This window comes from Chiloscyllium punctatum, chromosome 15 (assembly GCF_047496795.1).
Source record: "Chiloscyllium punctatum isolate Juve2018m chromosome 15, sChiPun1.3, whole genome shotgun sequence".
NCBI classification, from domain to species: Eukaryota; Metazoa; Chordata; class Chondrichthyes; order Orectolobiformes; family Hemiscylliidae; genus Chiloscyllium; species Chiloscyllium punctatum.
Window position 1 is genome coordinate 85,429,803 of NC_092753.1, and position 23,816 is coordinate 85,453,618.

The following is a 23,816-nucleotide window of genomic DNA, read 5'->3' on the forward strand; positions in this document are numbered from 1 at the left end:
TGTTAGTATGCAGTGCAGAACATTATAAAGAAAGGTAATGGGATGCCATTCTTTATCACAGGAGGAACTGAAATACTTCAGTGATATCAGGCATTAGTCAGATCACATCACAAATACTGTAAAAAGTTTTGGTCTCCTTATTTAATGGTGTTGGAGGGTGGTTCTAGGTCGACACCTGGAATTCGTGGGTTGTCTTTTGAGGTTTAGTTGGACAGACTGAGCTAGTTTCCACTGGAGTTTAAAGGAGTTAGGAGTGATTTGACTGTCATGCCCAAGACCATGAAAAGGTCTTGACAAAGTTGTTTCCCTCTCGTGGGGGAGTCCAGAAGTTTGGGGGGGGGGGGGGGGGGGGCGCAGGACAGAGGGGCAGTGTTTTAAAATTTTAGGACAGACATAAGGAGAGATTTCTTTAAGGGCTGTGCAACTTTGGAACTCTGTGCCTCAGAAGGAGAATTGGGAATCACCCAATACATTCCCTTTTGGAGTGACTGCTGTGGTTGTTTTTCTGCTGTGCGACCCTACCTGGTCTCCGATGTCCTGTGGCTGGCTCCCAACTGCCACTCTTGCAATTCCCGGCAGATCGATCAATGTCAGATCAGGGACCTTGCTAGACTCCACTTCCACACTGATCAGCTCAGAGCTGATTCCTTGGTCCTTTCCAGCCATGATGTCCTGAGCTGTAAATCGAACCAAACTCTGCATCAACCACATTGCACAGTTTTCTGACACAAAACCATGGATTTAAATGAAATGTTTCTTTTTCCACTCTTTGTCAGATCAGTCACTATCGTTTATCCTTCTCAACTGTGTGGATAAGTAAATGTCACCCAAGACTCCTGAGAGCAGCTGAGTCAAAGCAGAAATCCGCAGTATAGTGATTCAGTTATATTCCCCGGTCTCTACTTGCTGCTTTATCTGTCTCTACCTTTTCAAGAGACGCTGACCCCAATTGGAGTTTTGTGGGAGATGTACAGTAGGAGTAATGGTGGTGGACACATTTGGATGGGTGGGTCGACTGGAAAAAAAGCATCTCACCTTCAAGAAGTGGACCTCAGGCCTTATTGAAGTAATCCAAGACAGTCTATCTTTCTCTCTCCTGAAACTAATAGGTCTGTAAGTATGTAAGTTAGCTCACTGAGTTGGAAGGTTTCTTTTCAGATGTTTCGTCACCATGACTAGGTAACATCATCAGTGAGAGTCTCCAGTGAAACATTGCTGGTATGTCCTGCCTTTCTATTTATAGGTCTTGGGTTTCTTAGGACAGGTGAAACAAAGATACGCATGAGAATTCTTCAGAGGCATGGCATAACCAGAACTCCATCAATAAACACATCAACTTAGATCTGATCTACCTTCCCTTGAAAAAAAAACAGAAATGACATCACTCACCTTAAGAAACCAAGACCTATAAACAGAGAGGTGGGACATACCACCAGCACTTCTCTGAAGACACTCACTCATGATGTTACCTTGTCCTGGTGACAAAATGTCTGAAAACAAACCTTCTGGCTCAGCGAGCTAACTTACATACTTAATATCAACCTGAGCTAGAAATCTCAAAAATCACTAGGACTGAAAGTGCTAAATGTATGGTCTGGAATCTCTGAATCTAAAGGAACGTTCCTCAGAGCAGTTAGCATTGGACAATGATGAAGGGCTTTTGCCCGAAACGTCGATTTCGAAGCTACTTGGATGCTGCCTGAACTGCTGTGCTCTTCCAGCACCACTAATCCAGAATCTGGTTTCCAGCATCTGCAGTCATTGTTTTTACTGAAGGACTTTGACAGTTGATCACAGTGCAGAGAAGGAGAACCAAAGGCTGCTTTGGTGCCTGAGTGGGAAGAACCTCTGCTCTTCCAGGCCAAGAGCATCTCAGATATTTCCTTGAAACTGACTTGTGCCTCTTGCTTTGTCTGTGTCAGCAGCCTTGAGCTAATTCAGAGTCAGTGCAAACAATCTGTGGTCAGCCAGGAGATCAACATGCCTTCAGGCTACTCCATGAATCCAGCCCAATGTTAACCCTCTTCCCTGCCCCAACACCATCCTTGCTGAATGGAGAGTTGCATTTGAAGCCAAAATGGAAGCGCCCAGGATAGAACTTCCACCTGATCTGCAGACTTAACAATGCACCCGAAACCAGATCCCAATACGGAATTCTACTTTTCAAACATGGGGAAATGGCATGAAATGGGCAGAATCCGATCTGCTATCCACTCTATCCATCATCTATTCACTGTTACTGAGGGCAATGGAATTAAACCATCAGGTGCTGAGTGAGTGTTGGAGTGATGATAAAATATTGTCTGTTTTTGTGTTACAGCCTTAAATGAATTCCTCCCTCATCGCTCATTACCTGCCTGTGCTAATCACCACAGGGACAATTTGTGACCCAGCATTAGCCTCAGTGTGAACAAGCTTGTAGAAAGAGAGTGAGGACAAAGCAGCCAGTCCCCACTCCTACCTGCTGTGCAGTGCTGTTGGTGGAAAGAGGCATGTAAACACAGACAAGGCAGAGTTTGGCCGCAGTGATTCCCCCTTCAGTCATGCAGCCCACCACTCATGGTCAGAAATACCACACAAGAAATGGCCACCAGGGTGAGGTACCAGAGAGCACCCAGGATTTCTGCAAATGAATCTTTGAATGTGGCTTTCAAGTTCAAAGAAGCGAAGAGAAAATTGTGAGGAAAAATATAAATAATTTGCAGCGTATTATTAAACAAATCACAAATATTTCATCATTATCAACACCAAAACCTGGTAACACCAGGCTATGATCACTGGGACCATCACCTTTCACAATTTCTTTCTCCACCTCAGATGGGTCTGACAGTTCTTTCAAATAATTCTTGTAACTTATCTGTGCCTTCCATATTTTGCTCTCTCTAGCATTTTTCAGCTTCAGTTCAAGAGGACATCTTGTCACAATTCCTGTCAAATAGAGAGAAGTAATGTCAGTCAATCTTTCATTGCAAAAAAAAAAAGTTCTGCACAGAGGATGCTTTAATCCTGTTGATAATGAGAGATGGAAAGTGAAAGAGAATTAAGTTAGATAGACTTCTCCATCTTCCATTAAGACAGGACGGATATGAGCAAACATTCACACTTTTGCTGATAAAACTGACGAACTTTCTATTGACCAGCAGAAACAGGAAATAGCCATTCAGCTCCTCGAGCCTGTTCCACAGTTCAATTGGACCATGGCCAATCTTTTGCCCACCGTCACAAACAACCTTGCCAAACCCGATCAATCTCAATTTTGACATTTTTAACCAACTCCCTGCCTCAGACAGCTTTTCCACTAATGAGCTTCAGAGTGTCCAATAGATTGCAATAAGAGGGGCTTGTTGTCAACATCCTTGAACAACATCCTTTAAGATCAGGCCCCACTTAGGGAATTAATTTCTATCTCTCGCAGTAATTCATCATAACATCTTTCACAATTCAATTACCTCACTCTTTAATTGTCTATATCCAATGGAATACAAAGCAAATCAACTGTCCCTACAATTCAACTTTTCTGAACTTACTTCCTGGAGAATCTACACTGCATCCACTCCAATGCCAATATATCCTTCCCGGTTAGCTCAGTTGGCTGGATGGTTGGTTTGCAACACATCATGATGCTGAGAGCGTGGGGTCAATTCCTGTACCAGCTGAAGTTACCATTAAAGTCCTGCCTTTTCAACCTCACCCTTTGCCTGAGGTGTGGTGACCCTGAGATTAAATCATCACCAGTCGTCTCTCTAATGAGACAGCAACCCTCTGGGACTGTGATGATTTTAATTTTTTATTTAACTTTTATCCTTCCTGTGCTACAGCGATACCCCCCCGAAATAAAAATAATAGTTTAAGTGGGATTCAATCAAATTTTAACATACAGTAATTGAAACTTAATTTCAGCCATTACTTATTCCTGCCTTTCAGACTACGGTTCATTCCGTTAGCCTTTTTAATAATTTCTTGTGCCTAAACAGTCCATTGTTTTCTGGCTGTGTTAATGGCCAAGACTACCAGTAGTGGAGCACCATGTGTTCATGTGCAAAATCCCATCACAACACATGTGAAGTTGCTGCAGGCAAGGGACTCATCTCTCACTTCCATTAGTAATCAAGGTCAGAAATCACATGACACCAGATTATAATCCAACAGGTTCACCCGACAAAGAAGTAGTGCTCCGAAAGCTTGTGCTTTCAAATCAAGTTAGACTGTAACCTGGTGTTGTGTAACTTCTGACCTTAGCCACCCCAATCCTACACCGGTACCTCCACATCAATCCATTAGTAGAGTACTTAGATTGAAAATTTGGCACATACTCTGGGAACATTGCATTAACATTTTGATCTTATTTAAAAAAAAGACTTTGAATAAGACTTAGCAAATATCAAATCTTATGACACGATTATTACACTTGCTGAACCTTCTCTCTTTACATAATATTTTACAACAGCAGACTGTTAGAAGGATTTCTTTGCTTGAACTTTAGTTTGAAAACTTGAGCTGACGTTTCCCATTTCCAAGGCTCTCAGATTATTGTAGCCATCCAGCAACAAAGGTATAATCAACCGCTTAGGTTTTCTTAAACTTTCAGTACAGAATTAGCCCATTTGGCCCATTGAGTTTGCTCTGCCATTTGATCATATGTTTCTCAACCCCACTCTCTTGCCTTCTTTTCATCCCCTTACTGGTCAAGAACCTATGTACAAACACTAAAATAACTGTGGATGCTGTAAATCAGAAACAAAAACAGGAATTGCTGGAAAAGCACAGCAGGTCTGGCAGCATCTGTGGAGAGAAATTCAAGTTAACATTTCGGGGTCGAGAGACCCTTCCTCATGACTGCCTCAGGAGTTCTGAGGAATGGTCACTTGACCTGAAATGTTAACTCTGGTTTCTCTCCACAGATGCTGCAAGAAATCTTCCGCCTTGATGTGAAAGACATTAAATGTCATGGTCTCCACAGCCTTCTGCGGCAATGAGTTCCACAGATTCACTATCCTCTAGCTGAAGAAATTCCTCATCTTCAGCAAATGCCCAATTAATGGTGGCTCTGTGGGCTTTGCAATGAGAAATTGGATTGAGTCATGAAGGACCTATCCAACATCATGCTGAGACCATCAACCTGGTTCAGATTTAAAGCAAAGCCACAGGAGTTACTCAATTGTCTCAAATTTCACGATAACCCCTTTACAAAGGAACGCAGGTTTCTTCCAATCCCTCATTCCTGATGTCAAGAATCAAAATATGAGTGTTGGAGGTGGGGGTTGGTGTTCAACAAATCTGGCCACTGCTGTGTTCAACTCAGCTTGCAATGAAGTTAATAAAACTAGTGCAATAAAGAAAGAGGGAACATCATTGGGGAATAGAGATGAATCACACAGAGCCTGAGCAAGTTGACATTCAGTACCATCTTACCGCTGCCCCTGGGGAGAGCGACTCCAGACAGTGCCTCCAGCACAGAGCTTTTCCCAGAGCTCTGGTCTCCAATCACTGCAATGGCTGGAAGAGAGAGGTCCTGATCCACACCCAATGCTCTCAGTGAATCAATGAGATCAATACAAGGTCGAACCCTCTCTTCATAGTGATTGTACAGCACTGCGTCCATGACCTGAGAAAACAAAAGCAAAATTGACAATACAGTAAGAGGTTTTGAACAATAGTTGAGCACAAAGTTATATTATGGACCAGTAATCCAGGAATTCAAACCCCACCACCACAGCTAGGAGAACAATTTATTTAATAAATGTGGAATTTTAACAGTTAATGGTTGCAATGGAACAATTAAGTTACCAGCTTGACATGAAAACCCATCTGGCTCATGAATGCCCTTTAAGAAAGGAAATCAATCCCAAGTTTTATTGCAGCCTGGGTTATTGATGACTCCAGTGCCACAGCAACATGGTTGACTCTTGCCCTCTGAAATGGCCTAGCAAACCACTCATTGACCACAAAGACAACTCACTACCATCTTCTCAGGGGCAATAATAAATCCACCCTTGCCAGTGATGCCAACATTCCATCCAAAAATGTAATAAAAGATTTTTTGTGACAAAGTTCTAAGGTAGTAATGGGACTTGGACATGTGGTAGAGCTTTTAATCTTCCAGGAATGATCGAGAATTTCCAGGAATGGAAAATAACCCTCCATTCATGTGCACAACCACCAGGACATTAATATAAAAGTGTTTTATTTATTTGTTGTAAAAAAAACTAGAAGTGGAAAGGTGAACAAAAGGATGCTGTTTAATTTGTTGGAGCTGTTGGGAGTAGATTGTAATGTAATATAGCGGCATGGTGGTTCAGTGGTTCGCACTGCTGCCTCACAGCGCCAGGGATTCAGGTTCAATTCCTGCCTCGGGCGACTGTCTGTGTGGAGTTTGCACTTTCTCCCTCTGTGTGGGTTTCCTCCGGTTTCCTCCCACATTCCAAAGATGTGCAGGTTAGGTGAATTGCCCATGCTAAATTGCCCATTGTGTTAGGTGCATTAGTCAGGGATAAATGTCGGGAAATGTGTCTGGGTGGGTCACTCTTCGGAGGATCTGTGTGGACATGTTGGGCCAAAGGGCCTGTTTCCACACTGTAGGGAATCTAATCTAATCTAATAAACTCCAGGAAATAGTTAAGACAAGCGTTTGCAATCACTGTCTATTGTTGGTCTGGAATACATGAGGTAGCTTTGTATGGTTGAATCGGGGAATCTGCAACATTTAAAGAGTAAAGCTTCAACTTTATGCTGTTCTTTGTTACAAGAATAGACGTCTTTTCACATGCCTCAGGAAGTAAGGGGTGGTTTTAATGTCCAGGAATGGCTGAGTTGGGGTCAAGTAGGTGTTAGAAATAAAGTTGGACTAGAAGCTGGTTCCAACACACAACCTTTAGGTTTAACAAATTGAACGTCAGTAACATATTTAGTGGCAGAGATGCAACCACTGGTATGGCTGGGTGGAAAATAACAGCATTTAACATCAAAGTTAGGAGGAAATAAGAGAATTTTAAAATAACTTTAACTTCTGTTTTTTTGAAGTTCCAGGAGGGTCCCCTCAATGGTAGCCCTCAGCTTTAGCAGCTGTGCAGATCTCAGGGAGAGTAGCAATTCCTTGACCCCCAACCTGAATAAGACCCTCACCAGCAGTCTCTGTTACCAGTGTCTGTTTGTGATCACGTGTGAGTTAGACAGATGAACATGTATTTAACTGTCTAAGTGGACCCACCAAAGGCAGAAGTATCGATCCTGGTGTACACTTGTATCAGTGCACCTTTAGAGGGAATAAGCTCCTTTCATTAATGGTCCTCAGCAGCAGCTCTGATTCACCTTGTGGAGAACCTGAAAAATCAAAAATACATAGGAATTATATGTTATTAAGTAGCAATCTTTGCAATTAAAATAAATGGCTTTCCTTTCACTTAATTATTCGTGAAATACAATCACCACATGTGCCAGAAATCTTTGTAATTATGTGACCAGATATCTACAAGTTCCCTATCTTTTCCCAAATTCATTTGTGGGATGTGGGCATCATTGGCTGGGTCAACATTTATTATTCATCCCAATTTGCCCTTGAGAAGGTGATGGTGAACTGCCTTCTTGAATTAGGGAGGGAATTCCTGGATTTTCAGCCCAGCAACACTGAAGGAATAGAAAAAATACTCCCAACTCAGAATGGTGAGAAGCTTGCAGGGGAACTTGTAGGCAGTGATGTTCCCAAGTATCTGCTGCCCTTGTCCTCGTACTTGGAAGTGGTCTTGGATTTGCAAGGTGCTGTCCAAGGACCCTTGGCAAATTTCCACAGTGCATTTTGTAAATAGCACACAGTGTTTCAAATGACCATTGTTGTGGAAGGGGTGAACGGTGGGGAAGATGTGAATGGTGGGGAGGGTGTGAATGACTGTGGATGTGGTACCAATCATGTGGCTTCTTTGTCCTGGATGGTGTCAAATTTCATGACTGATGTCGAGCTGTACCCATCCAGGCAAGTAGGGAGTATTTCATCACACTCCTGACTTATGCCTTTTAGACGGTGGTCATGCTGTGGTATCCCTAGCCTCTGACCAGCTCTCGTAGCCACTGTACTTATAGGGCTAATCCAGTTTGGTTTCTGCTTAATCTAAACCCCAGGATGTTGATCGTGGGAGAATTCAGTGACGACAACACCACTGAATGTCAAAGGGGTGATATTTTGATTCTCTCTTGTTGGACGTGGTCATAGTTACTATGTCCTTTAGGACTCCATCAGTATAATCAGTTGTGGCGCTACAAAGCCACTCTTGGTGGTGGACATTGAAGTCCTCCATCCAGAGTACAGAATACACCATGCTACCCTCAATGCTTCCTTCAAGAGGACCACTGATTCATTAACAGAGGGGAGGAAGGATTCATGGCATCAGATCAAACATGGGCAAGAAACTGTGAGACTCCATCAGGACTGTAGTCAACAGTGGAGACCCTTGTGGCGGTATACCACTGTACATTCAGGTTTGCTGGGTCTATCCTGCTAGTCAGACAGAATGTATCTAGCGATGGTGATACTGATGTCTGGCACATTGCCTGTAAGGTACAATTCTGAGTGTATGTCAGGTTTTTGCTTGACTGGTCTGAGACATTATTAACAGTTTGAAACAGGTGAGTGGCTTCCTTGGTCATTTCAGGTTGCAGTTAAGAGTGAACCATGTTGTAATGAGTGTGGAATTCTGTGTGACCCAAGTCTTGGTAAACATAGCCAATTTCCTTCCCTAAGAGGTATTAGTGAATCAGATGGATTTTTATGACAATAAGTAATGGTTTAATGGTCACCATTAGAGTCTTCATCAGATATTTTGAATTCAGCTTGCACAATCATCTTGAATAGGATTCCAACTGGAGTACCAGAGCTGTATGTGGGTCTTTAGATTATGAGAGACAAAAAAACTGCATCCAAGGTAGATAAGCAGGAAGCTGGAAAAACACCTCCTGATGCTGCCTGACTTGCTGTGTTCTTCTAGCCTCCTGCTTGTCTACTCTGGATTACTAGTCCACCAAGAATACTAGTATATCATCTCCAATTACGAGCAATTCCAGGAGTCCATTTAACTCCAGGAATACCTCTACACATATTAGCTGGGCTATGTGTGGGTCTAGTTCCCATCTCCTTCTGTTCTAAGGGTTGATAAAAGGTCCACATCAGTCGGAAATTCACTTGCACTTCTACCGATGTCATCTACTGCATCCGTTGCACCCAGTGTGGTCCCCTCTACAAGGGGGAGACAGGATGCCTTCTTGCAGGTCATTTCAGAGAACATCTCTGGGACACCCGCATCCACCAACCCCACTGCCCCATGGCTGAACACTTAAACCACACCCTCCCCGCTCCGTCAAGGACATGCAGGTCCTGAGCCTCCTCCACCACCAAATCGTTACCACCCGACGCCTGGAGGTGGTACACCTCACGTCTCATATTCAGCCTTGGGACCCTGCAACCACACGGGATCAATGTGGATTTCAACAGCTTCCTCAATTCCTCTACACCCACATTATCCCAGTTCCAAGCCTCCAACTCGGCACCGCCCTCCAGAGCCATCCATCATCTCCCCCCCTGACCTATCACCTTCTCCCTCACCTTCATCCACCTATTGCTTTCCCAGCTATCTTCCCCACAACCGCATCCCCCTCCCATTTATCTCTCAGCCCCGACCCACAAGCCTCATTCCTGATGAAGGGCTTATGCCCGAAACGTCGACTTTCCTGCTCCTCGGATGCTGCCTGACTGGCTGTGCTTTTCCAGTGCCACACTCGACTCTGATCTCCAGCATCTGCACTCCTTACTTTCTCCTCGATAAAAGGTGCAGGTGAGAATGTGAGCAGGAGGCAATGCATTGCATAAGGATTAGACTGAGCAGCAGTGGTGGACAAACACATAGGTAGCTGAAGAAGCACATCAACAGTGAAGGATGTCTGCTGCTGAAATTCAAGTGACCACGAGAGGTGATATGGTGGAGTCTGTTTGTCAAGGTAGCAGAAAGGGAGTGAGCGACTGCACCACAAGTTTTTGGTGAATCAGCGACTTTATTCACTTTTGCTGGTCTAATTGGGTTTTAAACTGCACTAAGTGTATAGGGTCAGACAGCAATGAGGAGAAATGTCTTTACCCAGAGGGTGGTGAGCCTGTGGAATTCACTGCCACGTAAAGGGGTTGAGGCCAAATATTGTATTCAAGAGGCAGGCACAGTGGCTCGGTGGTTAGAATGGCTGCCTCACAACACCAGGACCTGAGTTCAATTCCAGCCTTGGGCAACTATTTATTTGTGGAGTTTGTACTTTCTCCCTGTGTCTGCATGGGTTTCATCCTACAGTCCAAAAATATGCAGATGAGGTGGATTGGCCATGCTAAATTGCCCATGATGTCCAGGGATATGCAGGTTTACAGGAATGGGTCTGGGTGGGATGCTCTTAAGAGTGGCAATGTGGTCTTGATGGAGTGAATGATCTGCTCCCACACTGTTGGCATTCTATGAAGCAGGAGTTAGGGCTGAGAAGATTGAAGGAGATGGGGAGAAAGCAGGAAGAGGGTACTGAGTTTGATGGTCAGCCATGATTATGCTGAATGGCAGAGCAGAGTGAAAGGACTAAATGGCTTACTCCTGCTCTTACTTTCTATGTCTTTGTGTCCATAATTAGGAGCTATTGCTCTTGCTGCTCATCTCTAACCATGAGTCATGACCAAGGACTGGAATACTGCAATGTATCTTCTTTAGTCCACTACTCTGTGAGCCAAAATGTAAAGTGAAATGGCCCACTCGGTTACCAATATGACTAATTAGATATTATATATTAAGTTTAAAGTTAATAATTTAAACTAGATCCCAATATGAATTTGGAAGAAATTGCTTACAAGGTAGCTCAGTGGTTAGCACTGCTGCCTCACAGTGCCAGGGACCCAGGTTCAATCCCAGCCTCGGGTGACTGTCTGTGTGGGTTTCCTCCCATGATGTGCAGGTTAGGTGAATTGGCCATGCTAAATTGTTTAGAGATGTGTAGGTTAGGTGCATTACTCAGGGGTAAATATAGGGGAATGGGTCTGGGTACATTACTCTTCGTAGGTTCAGTGTGGATTTGTTGGGCCAAATGTCCTGTTTCCACACTGTAGGGATTCTATGAAGCTCTTAATTCCAGATTTATTTTTGACTGAATTGGATTTGAAGCCATAGGATAGAAATGTCAGTTACAAGGGGACATTGGTTTAAGGTAAAAGGGAGAAGGTTTAAAGGAGATGTGAGAGACAAGATTTTTTTAAACACAGAGGAGGTAAGTGTCCGGAATACCTTGCCAGAGGTGCTGGTGGTGTTGTAGGCAGATATATTTAAAACAGATATATAAATAGGCAGGGAATAGAGGGACACGGACCACATAGAAGCGAAAGGCTTTTAATTTAGCAAGACATAACATATTGGTGCAATCTTAGTGGGTCACAGGGCCTGTGCCTGTTCTTGCATCCCCAAGACCATTAATGAGAGCTTCTGTGTAATTAGCTGAGTAATATTCCCACAACATCGAGCACCTTCCAAGACCTCTGTCCCTTTTTAGCGGCGCTTGGCTTAATTTTCAGATGTGTCTATTTTCGTCTAACCAGCTTGCCTTGGCAAACAATACTAAAATATCCTCTTGCCCCCTCAGGGGAGATTGCCCATGTCCTTCTGACACTTTTCACCTCGTAAGCACAACCTCACTGATGGAGTGATTCGGAGGTGCCGGTGTTGGACTGGGGTGTACAAAGTTAAAAATCACACAACACCAGGTTATAGTCCAACAGGTTTAATTGGAAGCACACTAGCTTTCGGAGCGTCAGTCCTTCATCAGCTGCTAATCCTGATGAAGGAGTGACGCTTGAAAGCTATTGTGCTTCCAATTAAACCTGTTGGACTATAACCTGGTGCTGTGTGATTTTTAACTTCACTGAAGGAGATTACTGTAACCTCACACCAGCAGGTGGAAATTCCCAGGGATGTTTATTGCCAGAGCAGGAATTCCCAGGAGGTGATTATGATCCTGACATTAATGTCAGGGCGAGTTCTGAGGGTTCTGTGGACAAGACCACTCCCCCTCCAAAGCCAGAAGTAAAATCCTTGGCTCATACACTCCCCGTTGTAACCTGAGGCAACACACATATTGATTCTCAGGTTCCTGAGCTGTGAAGTGAGTGTTATCTGAAACTGGAGACAGTCAGATTGGGATTATGTTCTGGTTTAAATTACAGTGTACTCTGAAGAGACTGCTCCAGCGATGACTGCCCCCAACTTCAACCCATCACGATTTTAACACTAACTCCCAACGACAGGGTTAACGCATCCATCTGCCCCGAACAATACTGCCCAAGTCCACTGTAGAAAATCTGTTTGTTTGGATTTAACTAGTTTAACATGACCTCTAAAATCCACTAGCAGACAGGGCAATGCTGTTACCTTTATAAAACAAACACCTTCAATTCTCTATTGACCAGAGAACAAATAAAGATTCGCTGTGGCGTTTAACCAAGACGTGAATTCACCGGAGCGTCAGCAACAGTGGGAGATTTCTAAAAAGGAAACTGAATTCCATTAAAACCGTTTAACCTCTACCCATGACTCGAGTTGTACACAGAAGTTTCAGGCAAAATAGCAATCTGAAGAGAACTCCATTTTCCTAACGGTCGCTAAAAACCTGCTCAGCGACACAAACACAAACTGCAGATGCTGGAATCCAAAAGAGACAGGCAGGAGGCTGGAAGAACACAACACCGTTAGCCAGGCAGGGTCAGAGGCTGGAGAAGTCGACGTTTCTGAATAAGGGTTACACCCGAAATGCCGACCTCTCCACCTCCTGATCCTCCCTGACTTACTGTGTTGCTGTTCTTCCAGCCTCCTGTCTGAGATAATGATCAGGCTCTGATACTCCACCCAAAAACCCCGAAATTTTCAAAAATTTAATCTCAGAGGAACAGTTAAAAATCACAGCAGAAATCGTTTAGTTTACCTTGCATGAGTTAAGTTGCAGACTTACCGCAAAGACGACTTCAACCAGCTCTGCTGTTGTTGTTGTTTCCCTCCGTCTCTCTCTTTCTCTCAGTTTCACTTCCCTTTACCAGGAATCACATGATTTGATGCAGTTTCGTTTCTCTCAGAGTTTTGATTTCCTGGACAGATTTGACGTCACCCATCCCACATCCAGCACGGAATTCAGGATCTGTGCCATGGACTCTCAGTGAACTTGGGTGAAAATCCTGTGACTCCCCCTAAATCCTTCACGACTTTGTGGGTCAATCCACCGCACGTTGACTGTAGTTGTTCGAGTAGGCAGCTCATCACCACCTTCTCAAGGGCAACTAGGGATGGGCAATAAATGCTGGCCCAGCCAGTGACACCCAAGTTGTCAGGAGTGAACAACAGAAAAATCCAGAACCCCAGCAAACAAATCATTTTTTACACAAATATGAAATATATTGCAATGGATAGATGAAGGAAATCCATGTGGCTACAAATTTTAACCTTTTTCAAACCAAGTGCCACCTCAGTGAAAATATTAAGGTACTAACAGTGGTAGATAAGATATTAACAAGGACAGTATTTTGTTTTTATATACTCATGGCACCTGAGTATCATCGAGGCCAGCATTTATTTCCCATCCCTAATTGCCATGGTGATGGTGGTCTGTGGCAGTCCTTGTATTATAGGTGCACTCACCGGACCACCAGGGTATAGGACACTTTCAGGATTTTGGCCCAGCAACAGGGAAAGAAAGGTGATACATTTCCACATCAGGATCATGATTGACTCAAAGGGGAACTTGCAGATAGTGGTGTTCCCAGTATCTTCTGGTCATGGAGGACATAGGTTTGGATGCTAATGTTGAAAGATATATATATAAAACAGTGTAGAGGCAGGAACCTTCAAAATATATAAGTATTTAGACGAATACTCGAAATACCTTGGCATACAAAGGGTCCAGTGCTGGAAAATGGCACAATGGATATCTGATGACTGGCACGGACATGATGAGCTGAAGGGCCTCTTTCCATACTGGAAAAAGTCAACTTTATGAGTGTCGAGGATAGTTATTATGGGAATGTTAATGGTAACCCAGACATCCTGGCTATTACTCTCAAAGACATGAATTCAAATCCAGCACAGTCAATCAGAAAGCATGGAATTAAAAGCTAATGGCAGCCAGTTCCGTGAATCGGATTTGTTAATATTTGTCTGGTTCACTAATGTCCTGCAGGAGATGAGGATGGGATTCTTCCATCCTTTCCAGGTCTGCTCCAAATGTGACTCCTGGCCCAAGATATATATATACATAGTCACTATGTACAAGGTTCACCACCTCTTCTGACAGCACCTTCCAAATGTATCAGATCCACCAGCTGGTAGGAATGTTGCAGATTTCTCTCCAAGTCACAGACAACCCTGGTACTTTGGGGGTTCAGAAGGCTGTAACTCCCTAAAAGTCCCATGTGAGTTGCAACAGTTCAAGAAAATGACTCGTCACCACCACCTGAAGGGAAATTGGGGACGTGCAACAGATGCAGGCAAGCTTGGAAGAATGAAGGATTAAAATTGGTAAAAAAACAGAAGGATCAAAATGAGCCTAATTGGATAGAAATTTCAAAGAGCTATTAAACATCTGACAGCATGAATGTTTTCCCCATTTACTGTTAAACAGATTTGTTTTTTTAAAATAATGGAGTTAGTATTGACTTTAAGTAATGGTGCAAAATTAGCATTGAGATGTTTGTTATAGACCCTCCGCAATCTTCAATTCCATCAAAGTAAAATAGAGATCTGTAACAGGTAATTGATTCAATATCTTTCATATTATATAATCAGTGCCAAGTCAAAGGCAATAGCCTACTGGTATTGTTGTTGGACTGTTAATCCAGAGACCCAGGTAATGTTCTGGGGATCCCAATTTGAATTCCACTACAACAGATGGTGGAATTTGAATTCAATAAAAGTCTGGAATGAAGACCATGAATTGATACTTGGGGGGAAACCAGTCTAGTTCACTACAGTCATAGAGTCATAGAGATGTACAGCATGGAAACAAACCCTTCAGTCCAACCCATCCATGCCAACCAGATATCCCAACCCAATCTAGTCCCACCTGCCAGCACCCTGCCCATATCTCTCCAAACCCTTCCTATTCATATACCCATCCAAATGCCTTTAAATGTTGCAATTGTACCAGCCTCCACCACATCCTCTGGCAGCTCATTCCATACACGTACCACCTCTGTGTGAAAAAGTTGCCACATAGATCTCATTCATATCTTTCCCCTCTCACTCTAAACCTATGTCCTCTAGTTCTGGACTTCCCGACCCCAGGGAAAAGACTTTGCCTATTTACCCTATCCATACCCTTATCATTTTGTAAACCTCTATAAGGTCATCCCTCAGCCTCCAATGCTCCAGGGAAAACAGCCCCGCCTGTTCAGCCTCTGCTCAAATCCTTCAACCCTGGCAACATCTTTGTAAATCATTTCTGAACCCTTTCAAGGAGCACAACATCTTTCCGATAGGAAGGAGACCATAATTGTACGCAATATTCCAACAATGGCCTAATCAATGCCCTGTACAGCTGCAACATGACCTCCCTACTCCTGTATTCAATACTCTGACCAATAAAGGAAAGCATACCAAACGCCTTCTTCACTATCCTACCTACCTGCGACTCCACTTTCAAGGAGCTATGAACCTGCACTCCGAGGTCTCTTTGTTCAGCAACACTCTCTAGGTCCTTACCATTAAGTGTACAAGTCCTGCTAAGATTTGCTTTCCCAAAATGCAGCACTTCGCATTTATCTGAATTAAACTCCATCTGCCACTTGTCAGCCCATTGGCCAATTTGGTCAAGATCCAGTTGTAATCTGTTGTAATCTAATGTCCTATAGAGAAGGAAACTGCCATCCTTACCTGGTCTGAACTATGTGTGACTATATGTCAGCAATGTGGCTGATTCTTAACTGCCTCTGGGCAATAAAGCTGGCCCTTATCTCATGAATGAATAAGTTAAAAAAAAGATCCTCAATGTGCTTGCCCATTAAAGGGGAGGGGATGAATTGTTCAAGGAAACATGGGTTCCAGAGTATGTAGATCCAAATAAGTGCCGCGCTGTTCTGCACATATCAGCACAGGAATTATACCAGCATTGCATTCTTGAAAAAAGATTTGGAAGGGGAATCACTGTAATAAAGGAGAGAGAAAAATTGACCCACTGTAGTTTACAAACTGTGCAGTTGACTGTTTGTAAAATCATCACAGGCACAGATAAGGTGAATAGCAAGGATCTTGCTCCTACAGTCGGAGAGTTCAAGACTAGGGAGCATATTTTTAAGGTGAGCAGAGAAAGATTTAAAAAGGACATGAGGGACAATTTTTTTACACAGAGAATGGTTCGTGGAGGCAGGAGGAGAGCAGAGGAGAGACGGGTGGAAGTGTGGGCCAGGGCAATGGGGGAAATGGAGTACAAGGCAGCAAAGGGAGTGAAGATTGGAGGAGCGAAGAGTATAGAGGTCAGGGAGCTGAGTGAGAGAGGACAGGGCAGTGAGGGGTGCGGAGGAAGCGACAACAAATTCACAAGTTTCCAGTTCCAGTGTAATGCAGGCATACAAGGATGATAGCAATGACATCAACTTCCTGTTCAAGTGGGTTGGCAGGAGACACACTGCTAATACAATTCTGCTAGACCTTCTCTCAAAGCTGTTTGTGGCAGCTTGCCATGCACAAATTAGCTGCCACATTGCCTATATCATGTTTCAATAAACTCTGCATTTGCTGTAAAGGATGTCATGATGCTATACTAATGCAAGTGCTTATTTTCCTTCACATTCATCTTAAAATCTGTCTGCCAGTGGGTGAGCAATTAGTTATTTGTAAGAAACAGCAGTGTTCCTTTAATAAAATAGAAATTTATGCAAAATAGTTTGTCGATAGACTTCATAATGTCTGTTACATTCCTGTTTTGCAGCTCAGATTGAGGGTGCATAGGTATGCTGTTCTTCATTTTTTTACGTTCTGTCAACTATTTGCTCTGTTGGTTTACACACAATGTAATTATTTATCTATCAGATGTTTCAGTGTATCTATTATGTCTACTTCTTTATTTCCTCCCCATAAGTTTTGAAAAGTAATTTTCACCCTTTTTAATGTTACAAATCAAGAAGGCATAACTTTGAGACAAACCTGAAGCTCATCAGCATTGACACAAAACTGATTCAGGGATAGAAAGCAGACTATAACAGTAATTTGTCTTTCAGATGAAATGTGAAAACAAGGCTCCCTGTAACTGATCAAGTAAATGTGAAAGCACCACTTCGAGTCATAGAGTCATAGAGATGTACAGCAAGGAAACAGACCTTTTGGTCCCACTGACTAGACATCCCAATCTAATCTAGTCCCACTTGCCAGCACCCAGCCCATATCCCTCCAAACCCTTCCTATTCATATGCCCATCCAGATGCCTTTTAGATGTTGCAATTGTACTAGCCATCACCACTTCCTCTGGCAGTTCATTCCATACGCACACCACCCTCTGCGTGAAAAAGTTGCCTTTTAGGTCTCTTTTATATCTTTCCCCTCTCACTCTAAACCTATGCCCTCTAGTTCTCCATGAACAGTCATTAAAGTTCTGAAATCTACAATATCACAGAGGACAGGTGCAGTGTGGGTCAGATATTTCCCTTCATGTCGTGACATTAATGCATCTCACCTCCAGTCTCACCATTTACGTTAACTGACATTTTGATGTGACAGATTTGAAGAAACCCTATTATTTCATATGAAATGTTGTGACTTACTGATAGAGACATATTTAAGGCAACCTCAGTCACAACAACAACAACAACAACAACATGTTGTTGAACTGAGAAATAGCACTGAATAGATTCAGTGGCCAGTGATCACCGTTGGCTCATTGGCAGCATTCTCATCTGTGTTCAAAGCATATGGACTTTGGAAGTGTGAGAAACAAAGCTCACTCACTTCAATAATTTCAGTCCGATCTTAACTTCATCCCCTCACAACATCTTATCTACTTGCCCGTAATGTCTACCATTGTTTTGCAGTCACATTTCATTCTGACATACAATTTTAGCTAATACAAAAACAATTATATATTTCCTCCACATCGTTTCCATTCTTGTTGACTCAGCTCTTGGCTAAAACAATTACACACTGGTGTGAGTTCATTTTACTTTGTAAAATGGAATTGCAGAATTGCAGAAGTCACATTAATTTACCTATATCCCACAGAAGAAGAGCAGAATAGTTATCCCCAAGGTCATGAAAACAAATTATCTCATTAACCTCAGCCATATTAATGAAAATGGTGGCAGCTGACAGATGTTAGTCAGACAACCAGAGAGAACACAGGGACATATACAGCAGTGCTCTCCAGGAGTTAGTATTTTTTTTTTCTCTTCTCTTTTTGTTTTTTTTTTCCCTTATCCCCACACTACCGCCTAACTGCGGTAGTGCTTATTTTTTTCCCCAGCACACATGGTGTGTGTGTGTGTGCAGGTGTGAGACACAGTGAAAGACACAAAGTGCACCAATCTTTATTCAATTTCCACCACCAGGAAGATATGAAAAACACCCGAGTGGTCAGTGACAAGCACTGCCCTTTCCAGGAGTTTGTATTAGGATAACTGCTCTTTCTATTGATATTGATGAGTTGAGATGAGTATAAGGGTCAATATTTAAGTTTGTAGATGGCACAAAATTCGGAAATTTACTAAACAAAGAGGAGAGTAGGAGCAGAATTCAGGAGGACATTGACAGACCAGTTGAATGGGTAGATATATGACAGACAAAATTGAATTCAGTGAAGGTCATTAATGAATGACAATATTGGCCGGGCATGTTTATAGAGTCATACAGCTGTACATCACGCAAACAGACCCTTTGGTCCAACTCGTCCATGCCGACCGGACATCCGAATTCAATCTAGTCCCATTTGCCAGCATTTGGCCCCTATCCCTCAAAACCTTTCCCAAATGGAATTCCCTCCCTAATGACATTGTGGGTCAACCTTCAACAGCAGTTCAAGAAAGCAGCTCACCACCACCTTCTCAAGGGCAACTAGGAATATGCAATAAATTCTAGCCAGCCAGCCGAGCCCACATTCCCTCAAAACAAATAAATTAAAAAATTCATATACCCATCCAGAGGCCTTTTATATGTCTTAACTCTCCTAGCCTCCACCACTTCCTCTGGCAGCTCATTCCATACACACACCACCCTCTGCGTGAAAAAGTTGCCCTTAAGTCGCTTTTAAATATTTTCCTCTCACCTTAAATCTATGCCCTCTAGTTTTGGACTCCCCTAGCCCTGGGGAAAGGACCTTGGCTATTCACTCTATCCATACCCCTTATGATTTTATAAACCTCTGAGATCACCCCTCAGACACCAATGTTCCAGGGAAAATAGCCCCAACCTATTCAGCCACTGCCTGTAGCTCAAATCCTCCAGACCTGGCAACATCCTGGAAAATCTTTTCTGAACCCTTACAGGTTTCGCAGCATCCTAATTAAGAGACCGATCTACATTGAGTTACATTTCATTGCAAAGGTTGGTTGGTTGACTTGTCGAGAATGTGATGTCAAATCATGCGAACAGCATTGGTTCAGTTCCCTTTCGGGCTGACTTGGGACGTTACCTCCTTGCCCTATCACTGACTATCACTGACAGGAAGAAGCACAACATGATTGTCCAGCGGGCAATGAGTCGGGGTCTATGTTCAGGCAGAACGCACATAATCACTTATTGCAACATTGCTGTTCTCATCTTTCACCCTTTATTTGAGGAAAGGATGAATGTTTTTACCTTGGTAGTGTTTGCTTTAGTTCTGACCACACTGCGCATCAGCAGGTTTCCTCATAAAATACTGACCAGGTGAATTTAACTAACTTCAAATCCCTTCAAAAGAAATCCATACTGAGTTGTGAATCTATATATTGGACTGCGAAATTTAGTTGACCTTGGTTGAGAGTGTACATATCTCATTATTACCATTGACATTGTCTTCAAAATCGGGAGAGATGTATGAAAGCCTGCTGAACAAGTATGATTTGTTTTGTATTTTTGGCCAAACTCTCTGTAAGAGGTGATTTGCGCACAGTTTTTGAATCTTCAGCATGCCATCTAAGTCATACTTGCTGCTCATGACAGGAGTGGAAAAGTGTGAGTACCTCTGCAGGATGTCAGTTCAGTATTTAAAGCTGGGATCTTGGGAATCTGAGCAGAATCCATTGGACTCAGAAGCAGGATAATGGGGCAGAATGTCAGTCACCCTGTGCCCCTAGGTGGTAAGAAGGGATGGGCAGGTGGGGGGGTGGGGGTGTGTAAAATTAGATGGGATGCCATGGGCACCCTTCCTGGCAACTGATCACATGACAATTTAATGTGAGGCAGTGGAGGAGGCAACAGACAATAGATGCAAGTGTAGGCCATTCGGCACTTCTAGCCAGCACCACATTCATTATGATCATGGCTGATCATCCACAATCAGTATCCTGTTCCTGCCTTATCCCCATAACCCTTGATTCCACTATCTTTAAGAGCACTATCTATCACTTTCTTGAAAGTATGCAGAGACTTGACCTACACTGCCTTCTGGGGCAGAACATTCCATATATTCACCACTCTCTGGGTGAAGATGTTTCTCCTCAACTCTGTTCTAAATGGCCTATCCCTTATTTTTAAACTGTGTCCTCTGGTTTTGGACTCACCCATCAGTGGAAACATGCTTCCTGCCTCCAGAGTGTCCAATCCTTTAATAATCCTATACGTCTCAATCAGATCCCCTCTCTTCCTTCCAGACTCAAGTGTATACAAGCCCAATCACTCCAATCTTTCAACATATGATAGTCTTGCCATTCCGGGAATTTACCTCATGAACCTACGCTGTACTCCCTCAATAGTCAGAATGTCCTTCCTCAGATTTGGAGACCAAAACTGCACAGAATACTCCAGGTGCGGTCTCACCAGGGCCCTGTACAGCTGCAGAAGGACCTCTTTGCTCCTATACTCAATTCCTCTTGTTATGAAGGCCAGCATGCCATTAGCTTTCTTCACAGCCTACTGTACCTGCATGATTGCTTTCATTGACTGATGTACAAGAACACCTAGATCTTATTGTGCTTCCCCTTTACCTAACTTGACTCCATTTAGATAGTAATCTGCCTTCCTGTTCTTGCCACCAAACCAGACATTTATCCACATTAAACTGCATTTGCCATGCATCCGTCCACTCACCTAGCCTGTCCAAGTCATCCTTTATTCTCAAAACATCCTCTTCACATTTCACCCTGCCACTCAGCTTTGTGTCATCAGCAAATTTGCTAATATTACTTTTAAGACCTTCATTTATATCATTGATGTATATTGTAAACAGCTGCGGTCCCAGCACAGAACCTTGTAGTACCCCACTGGTCACCGCCTGCCATTCCGAAAAGGACCCGTTTATCACTACTCTTTGCTTCCTAGCAGTCAGCCAATTTTCAATCCAAGTCAGTACTTGCCCCCAATACCATGTGCCCTAATTTTGCTCATTAATCTCCTATGAGGGACCTTATCAAAGGCTTTCTAAAAGTCCAGGTACACTATATCCACTGGCTCTCCCTTGTCCATCTTCATAATTACATCCTCAAAAAATTCCAGAAGATTAGTCAAGCACAATTTCCCCTTCATAAACCCACGCTGACTCTGACCTATCCTGTTACTGCTATCCAAATGAGTCATAATTTTATCTTTTATAATTGACAGTGAAAGGTCCACCTGTCTTTAGTCCATTGGAAGCCCACAAGTGGACGCATTTGTGGCAGTTTGTCACAAGGAGGAGTGATTTAGGGTTGAAACCAGCCAGGTTCCACTTGGTGCCATTACTAATGGAGGGATGGGGTGCGTCCTTTTCAGACCCCACTGTGTGCATTGGTTACCTCCCAATATACCGCCCCATCTATTCCTGCTCACCCCGGGGTTTCCCAGTTTCAGCAGCTGCCACCTCTTCCAGTGTCTTGCCAAGACTTGCATGCTGACAGTCATCTGGTTAGCCATTGTTTCTTGGAGGCACAACTTCCCCTCAAGAAGGCACCAAATTCTTCCCCTGTTCATTGCTCAATTGGATGATAAATGGCTTCTGGAAACTTACCAGAGCAGTATTGAGCCCTCCATCCTCTGCCTTTTTGCTATCTGAGTGTGAGGTGAGGGCAAATGACTCAGCAAAAGATATAATATTGCCCAACTAAGTCAATAGTGTATGTTTCCCACTGGACATCAACCCAGTACAATACCTAGACAACATTATTTCACCCTCACTGTAGAGGAACTCTATCTTCCAACTCAAAGTTGAAACCAAAGTTTCTCTCCCCCAAATAGACTATAGGCAGAAAAAACTCTTGTGTCATTTATCATGGCCTTGGTTTCAAGTTTATGGTCAACCATGGAGCATGGGTACCTGCTAAGGACCTGAAGAACATCTCACTGAGGGATCTAATGATCTCCTTAGTAAGAATACCAGCTCCAGCCCTGTGCAGTGCTACTGCAATTAATTGTCATTTTTTTAATACTGGGACTTTCCCAACATGCAACAGAAGAACTATATTCAGGCTGTCAGCAGCCAATCACATTGCAGGAATTCACAGACCAGGAATCAAACAGCAATAATATAAAAATCTCTTCTGATATTTTTTAAAATCAAATCTGAACAATCTGTAATTTTTAGGGGTCAGATTTCTGCCAGGAATGTGGTGGAGGAAATGTTGCAGTTCTCATTGATATTAATGAAATGCCAATTCTAATGAGTCCACAGTGTACCCACTGCACAGACCCTTCCAGAAGCTCACACTGTTCTCAAAGCACTCTCGTCTGTGACTGAATTCCACCTACAACACCCTCCAGTTGCAAATACTCTACAGGAGAAGGTTAGTGAACAATTAAAGTCAGCCTATACCATCTCGGCAGATATTTTAATTTTTCACGGCACATTTTGCAACCTCATGATGTCCCAAAGTGCTTTATGACTAGCAATGGGCTTTTGAAATGTCTTCCCTGCCAAATTGCAATCGGCAATTTGCATGTAACAAATCCTTAGCCAATAGCAATGCTGTTTGAGGGAGAAACCTCATTCAGCATGTCAGGAGGACCCTCATGCCCTTCTTTAACTAGTAACGTACAATCCTTTAACCATCCATTTAACCAGTTGCCTAGTTAAGGCAGCAATGAAGCTCACTGCCCTACAATAATGTCAAGCAAGCTTTGGTAAAGTTACACTGTTGAGATGCTGAGCATCAGTGGACCATGGTGACACTAAAGATATTCACGAAAGATTTTCCCTTCAAAAGATCACAGTACAAAATGAGGAAGCTAATTCATAATTCATCCGTATGCTGGAGCTCTGACTGACAAACTATAAATTAAGACTCTTCATGTTAATTTGCAGTCAGTTCAGTACAAGCCCCCTCAGCCCCTACAATTCCTCAAAGCCTGTTCCATAATAAGTGCTAAAAGAGCTTATTTGGCCCATTGTGCGATTCCCATTTCTTTGAAAGAACCTTTCAACTAGTCCAAGCCCCAGTCCCTAAATCTTTCCTTTGTCTGTTCAAGTATGTATCCAATTCCTTTCATAGGATTTGTCGGGATTTCTGGATGGATGAATGAAGGTGAGTCCCATAGCCCTTCTCCTTTTTAATTATCCTTGAGACAATTACTTCTCCATGAGAGTGGTACAGAAAGGTAAGGTGCAGTAACACACATGCAAGTGTCCTTCCCAGCAACATAGCATTATGGGACTACGCTTTATTTAATTTGCAACATCAA

At 43.1% G+C, this 23,816-nt stretch overlaps 1 protein-coding gene across 2 annotated transcripts in view; it reads right to left on the reverse strand.

Annotated features, from left to right (window-relative positions):
• Nucleotides 1–13,230, reverse strand: part of LOC140486481 (interferon-induced GTP-binding protein Mx3-like) — a 45,595-nt gene extending 32,365 nt beyond the window's left edge. Inside the window, exons 1-5 of one of the 2 annotated variants that reach the window (XM_072585702.1) lie at nt 13,006–13,230; nt 7,208–7,320; nt 5,413–5,605; nt 2,791–2,928; nt 523–677 (exon numbers count right to left, since the gene is read on the reverse strand). In XM_072585702.1, coding sequence (XP_072441803.1) covers nt 523–677; nt 2,791–2,928; nt 5,413–5,602 — 483 coding nt within the window. In that variant the 5' untranslated portion in view covers nt 5,603–5,605; nt 7,208–7,320; nt 13,006–13,230. Of the gene's footprint in view, nt 1–522; nt 678–2,790; nt 2,929–5,412; nt 5,606–7,207; nt 7,321–12,428; nt 12,528–13,005 lie in introns of those variants that run through there. The other variant, XM_072585703.1, reaches the window with a different exon arrangement.
• Between the last annotated feature and the right edge of the window lie 10,586 nt (nt 13,231–23,816).